The sequence below is a fragment of the Urocitellus parryii genome, chromosome 1 (genome assembly GCF_045843805.1).
Source record: "Urocitellus parryii isolate mUroPar1 chromosome 1, mUroPar1.hap1, whole genome shotgun sequence".
Lineage (NCBI taxonomy): Eukaryota > Metazoa > Chordata > Mammalia > Rodentia > Sciuridae > Urocitellus > Urocitellus parryii.
Window position 1 is genome coordinate 60,353,132 of NC_135531.1, and position 6,000 is coordinate 60,359,131.

General features: G+C 48.2%; 1 protein-coding gene across 1 annotated transcript in view; it reads right to left on the reverse strand.

Moving 5' to 3' along the window:
• Nucleotides 1-4,292, reverse strand: part of Map1b (microtubule associated protein 1B) — a 102,781-nt gene extending 98,489 nt beyond the window's left edge. Inside the window, exon 1 of the mRNA XM_077800374.1 lies at nucleotides 4,109-4,292. Within this exon, the coding sequence (XP_077656500.1) occupies nucleotides 4,109-4,292 (184 nt within the window). The remainder of the gene's footprint in view (nucleotides 1-4,108) is intronic.
• Nucleotides 4,293-6,000: the final 1,708 nt, after the last annotated feature.

A 6,000-nucleotide genomic window follows, 5' to 3' on the forward strand; every position in this document is an offset into this window, starting at 1 on the left:
AAAAAATAAAATAAAGGTATTGTGTCCATCTACAAAAATATATATAATATAATATATTACTTAAAATATATAATGTAAATATATATTATATATATTTTAATATATATATTATATTTATATATATTTTTAAGTGAGCCCTTAGAGAAGGTTAACAATGAATCATCTATTTAATGACCTTAAGTTTTGGGACTGGCTCGTGTTTCAGTATGGATCACAGAGCCCTTAGTAGATAATACCAACTACTCGATGCAAGCAGAAATCTATCACATTTTGACTTAGAAAAGTAAAGATGAGTACAATAAATTTAATACCTTATAAACATTTCATTTAACTACCACTTATTATATTAGAAGAAAATGGAATTTGTATTTATTTATTGGTACTGAGGATTGTACCCAGGGCCTCACACATGCTGGGCAAGTGCTCTACTACTGAGCTTCATCTCCAGACCTGATAATGAAATTAAACCCAAATCTTTCCTGGGTTCTTAATTCTCTTATCATTTTAGACTAAACCCATTCAATAATGTGACATCAGAATGTTACAATATAATCAGCTAAATCTAAATCTCAAAATCCAGGGCAGTTACACACACCAATAAATTCAATTTGCAAGACACCCATGTATGTAATCTAGATTTTTAAAAAACATGCACACACACATCCCCCCCCCCAAAAAAAAAAAAACAGAACAAAACAAACTTGAGGAGCAGGTGTTCTGTTAAAATCGAAGGATGACTGGATAAACCCATGTTGATGGTGAATTGCAGGGGCGGGGGTGGGTGGGTATTGCCAAGGAATAATAGTTGGTGATAGCCACAATGGTTCAGTCCTGCATAACTGAATCAGTAAAGCTAGAGGACATGGAAACAATTGTTTCAAACTCAGAAATAACCAAACCTGTCATTGTGCTTTGTAAATACAGTTGAGAAGACAAGAGTGACCATTTCTCTTGGCTTCAAGAAGCATTTATTAAGCATCCACATTAGGATGTCTCAGGCATGTTGGTTTACCATGCTACTATCATCCCTCTACAGATTTATAGATTATCTTCTAGGCTTCCCAGAGGGTCCTCAGTAACCAGATGGCAAGTCACCAGGGTCTCCAATCCCACAGAACCTCAATGAAGACAGGAAGGGAAATAATAAGAAAGAGTAACCAATGAGAAAATGGTTTCCCAGACTCCATGAAGCAAGGCCCAGTTAAAAGCGGAGCTCCCTGGAGCAGCTCCATCTTGCTTCACACACATGGCCTGCAGGGTTCAGCAACAACAGCGGTGGCATCAGAGTGACCTCTGGAGGAGGCCCAGCTGAGACCTGCCCACTGAAGCTGCAACATGTCGTGCACAGGGAAAGAAATCCTGCTCACCTTGTTGCTAAGACATCTCAGACTGTCTGAATAAAAAGCTGGGGAGTGGTATTCTCACTTAGCATTGGAAGCCCTGCAGCCTGATTTGCACTGGAGACTCCAGGACCCAGGAGAGCAATCTCCAGAGAAACAACAGCATCTGTTACTGCCCACAGGAAATGGCTCTGCTCAATCACTTGGCTGATTCTTAATGGGATCGATTCAGCCATTTCGGAATTCTGCACAAAAATGTGACCAAATTAAGGAATTAAAAATCAGGAAGGCAAGGTGATGGCAAAGGAGATGGGGGTGGGGTTCTGGAATTGCAGTAATATCTGTTCTTATCTGGATAACACAGGTGTGTTCATTTTGTGAAAAATCCATTGAGCTGTTCATCTATGATTTGTGCCCTTTCATCTCTAATACTTTAACAGGATTAATTTTTTAAAAAAAAATCAGAAAGATGAATTTTTATTACTAAGTGCTAGTAGTGTGAAAAGGAGTATAGAGGGAGCAATAGTTGGCTGCATCTGGTTTGTCCTTCAGCGGAAGCAACTTGAATAAACCCCCTGAGGAATGGGACACTGAAAGGATGATCAGCTGAGTAACAAAGCGAGAAGATAATTATGGTGGGAAGGTGAGTGCTGAACCATCTCCCTGCATGGGGCGCTGCCCACAAGTGGATGACTGTACAAAGGCAAGCTCTGAAAACTGCTGTATTGAAATCTCCCTCAGATATTAGCCTGCCCTGCGCCAACATCATGACAGGGTCAGAAAAGGAGTGACGCTGCAGTACCGGCACTCCAGTCACTGATAAGCGGTGTGACCTTGAGCCGGTCCCCTTCCTGCCTCTGGGCCCTCATCTGGAAAATAAGGATGGGGATCCCTCCCGGCACCACATTGGGTGATTAGGAAAATTTTGTAGCTAGAAATCACCTCCCTATATGTTATTATTCCCAGGCAATGCTACTGACAAATGATTTTTTTAAAAAAATCAAAGTCATTGATTCCCACAATAGCCACGCCCAAAATAAGAATGTGCAAAAATTTTCCAGGAGAAAAATGTGCAAATAAACAAAATTAGAATAAATCAGATCAAAGGCCTATAGTTTGAGAACGTAGGGTTATTGAGATGCTCAAATAAAACATTTCATTTTTAAAGTCTCTTATTTTGATTTTTTTTTCCGAATGAATTATCATGACTGCTTTCTGTTCTCATTTTTTTTTCCTTTTTTAAGCTGAAAAGAAAAATCAGTGCTTTAAAGTTAAACAAAAGAACAAGGTCTGCAACTCCAGTCCCCACCCTGCAGCCTTTTGTTCTGGGGACAAGTGGCCATTTCCAAGTGCAGAAGAAGCAGATGACAAGCGTTTATTTATTTATTTATTTTTTCATCTAAAACAAGGCTTTTCTTCCGCCTTTTATTGGGGTGAGGGGGAACCGGGAAGGAGGGCTGCGTGAACGCCCTTTGTCCGCCTCGGGCTGCCGTAGAGACCGCAGTGCGGACTGCACCACGCCCACCAGCCGGTGTCTCCGGGCAGAAACGCTTCAGCACCACCCCGAGAGAATAGAGCCGGGCTGGGGCTGCAGAGAGACCCGGCGACCTCTGTCAGGGGCGCGGGGAGGGCCAGGACGCCGGGGGTAGGCGAAAAGGCAGAGATCATAGCTGCCACCCTGGAGTCGAGCGCAACAAAGCCAGGCAGAGGGAGAGGTGGGGGCGAGTAGCCCCCGCCAGCCTGAGGCTCCCGCAAAGCGCACGCCCCGCCAGCCGTGCCTAGTGGGGGCGCCGCAGTGCGGGGGGCAGGTGCGGCTGGCGGGGTGTGGGCACTGCGGCAGTCCGGGTGGGGCTGAAGGGCGGGTCGGTCCGCACGTCCGAGGCTGCGCCCGCCGGGACCCTCCCAGCCCCGCCCAAGGTTCCGGGCGAACCGCTACCCGGCTCTGCCAAGCGCGCTCCTGGTGCACACATCGGGCGAGGGGCTGGCCCTACCCGCTGACGCCCCCTTCCTCATTCAATATACCACTCCCAAGGCTGATACTTTTAAAAGAAGCCCCACCCCACAACTTGGGGTCCCATTGTCCCTTCTCAAAGCTGCAGCTAAGACCTCAGGGGCAGCGGCGAGGCGAGCTACGTCTGGGAAACGAGCGCAGGCGGTTCTCCATCCCTAAATCCCGAGGGGTGGGGGGAGCGGGCGTGGCCCTAGGACTAGCCTAGTCATTCTGAGGAAAGAAAGGATCGGGAAGTTTTACGCCAGAAAAGGCAGTTCTCGGGGGCTTCGGTGGCCGTGGTGAGGATGGTTCCCACGGGCCCTGGCACATGGTGTTTCAACCCTCAGGTCTGCGGGTGAGAGGGATCCCAGCTTTTGCTAAGGCGAAGAAGGGTGCTGAAGGGAGTGGTTGCATCAGGTCTACTACCACCATCACCCCCTTTGCCTCCCGCGGTTGCGGCTTTATTATGGCCTTTGCTCCTCTGACACCTGCATTTCACTTAGCGGGAGAGGCGGTGGCCAACTCGACTGTGGCTGCAGACCGTCCTGGTGACTGATCCCTCAAGGTTATCAGAGACTCTCCCTCTAGGTCTCAAATTTAATATTCGGGTTATTCCCCGAAATGACCAGAAGAGTCCAGGTCGAGTGCGGGAGGAGACCGGGAGAGAGGTGGGTGCGGGGCGCGCCGCTCCAGGGGAGCTGGGTGGCCGTCGCGCCCTGGGTGGGGTCGTGTTTGCGTGTCTCCCGGTGCGCGTCCCTGGGGGCGAGGGGCCGCTTACCGAGCTCGATGTTGCCAATAGCACGCCGCAGGTGCTCTTCGGTCACGGTCTCACCGACCACCACCAGCAAGTAGAACTTGCTGTCGAGGAAGCGGTGCGACAGGCTGGGAGAAGTGGACGCCGCCGGGTTGGCGATGCTGCCGGATGGCTCCGGCTCGGTGGCTTCCACCACCACGGTCGCCATCCTGCCGGCCCGATATGCCTCGGCGAAGTGTTCCTCTCCTGCCGCTCCTCTGCTCTGCGGCAGGAGAAAGGATTATCTCCGAAGGTGCTGTCTCCGCTCCGCCCCCTGCGTCCCCCCTCCTCCCGGCGCTGCGCGCCGCCTTCCCCTCCGCCTTCTCGGAGGCGGTGGAGAGTGCGCGGGGAGAGGAGCGGGGAGTGAGAGAGGGCGGGGAGGCGCCGCTTTTATATGGAGACTAGGCAGGGAGCCCGGGAGGAGGAGGAAGAGGAGGAGGAAGGGACCACCCGGCACATCCTCACGCGGTGGCTGCCTCGGCTCTTCCAGCCGTTGGCCCAGGGCTGATGTCATCTGCAGCAAATCATCTTGCCTGCGGCCCGGAAGCTGAAGGGACGAGGTGTGCGGACAATGGTCTGGGCAGGGCCGCGAACCAAGGGGCTGAGGGACCCAAAGGGCTCCTGCTGCAACCGTGAAGTGGGAAGGCACGCAGTCTGCACACACACACACACCCTCCCACGCACCTACTGCCTTCTCCAAACCCTCATCCCGCCTATGCAGGAGAATGGGATGAGTTTCTATTTTCAGAGTGGAGATATTTCCCATGTCCTGTCCTAGGTGCACAAAGTCAGGCCTTTGCCTATGTCCAGTCCATGATGAAGCCAGGGTCTGAGATCTGTGATAGCTACAGTGGACAGGTGCCCAGGATACTCTCCCCAGGAAGACTGGAATCTGTCTTTTCTTTAACCTTGTGAGTTTAGGAAGACATGTTTACTGATATTTATCAATAGCAATATTTACCACCTTCGCTTAAAAGAATGCATGAAAATTGCAAAAACTAAGCCTACTTTCGTTTAGTCTTGAACTTTTCTTTTAAGAGCTAATGGTGAAAAAGCACTGCCTTTGTGGTGCTTATGGGAAATGAGATGAATACAGATATATTATCTCGGATACAGATTTCTTAATAATATTCTGAACAGATAGTTTCAGGCATAACAAAGAATAAAGATACTGTCTCTAACCAGCAGGATTACAGCAACTATAATGTACTCTTCAATTCCCTGGGGAACACACAGGCAAAATTATTTCATGTGACAGTGATGTCTTAAAATACATGTAGCATCAGGAATTTTTATCGCCTTTGTCTATGTTTAGAAAAACTCATTAAAATTTTTAAAAGACAACCCATCTACAACCATTTTCCACAAATATAATGAGTATAGCTTTTGTCTCAGGGAGGAAGGGAGGATGAAGAGGGGACAAACTGTGCAAACATGATGCCACCATAAAAACTGGGGAATTAGAGTTAGGGAAGAGAGGTGGACAGAAATGAGAGTAGTCAATGAGCTGTAATACAAGAATGCATGTTAGTAAAAAACTAATAATAATTTTTAAAAAGTGGATATTCTGAATTCCAAAATAACCCAATATCTTAGATATTAACAGCCGTAGCTTACTTATGTACCCTTTGCCCCCTTTTCCTGCAATCTTGAATAGGAGAGGCAGTGGGCAGCAAAAGACTGTGGGTCCCCTCCTATATGCCAGTCTGATCAATGGGAAATAAAGGTACCATCTGGTCAATAGCATTTGAGGTCTGCAACAAATTCACTGGAGAGCTCCAGACACTAGTAAACAGAGCCTAGGAGTTTCTAAGTGAAGTGTCAATAGATTATGGTCAAGATGTTCAATCACTGTGGAATCCCAAAAGGGGGCTGGA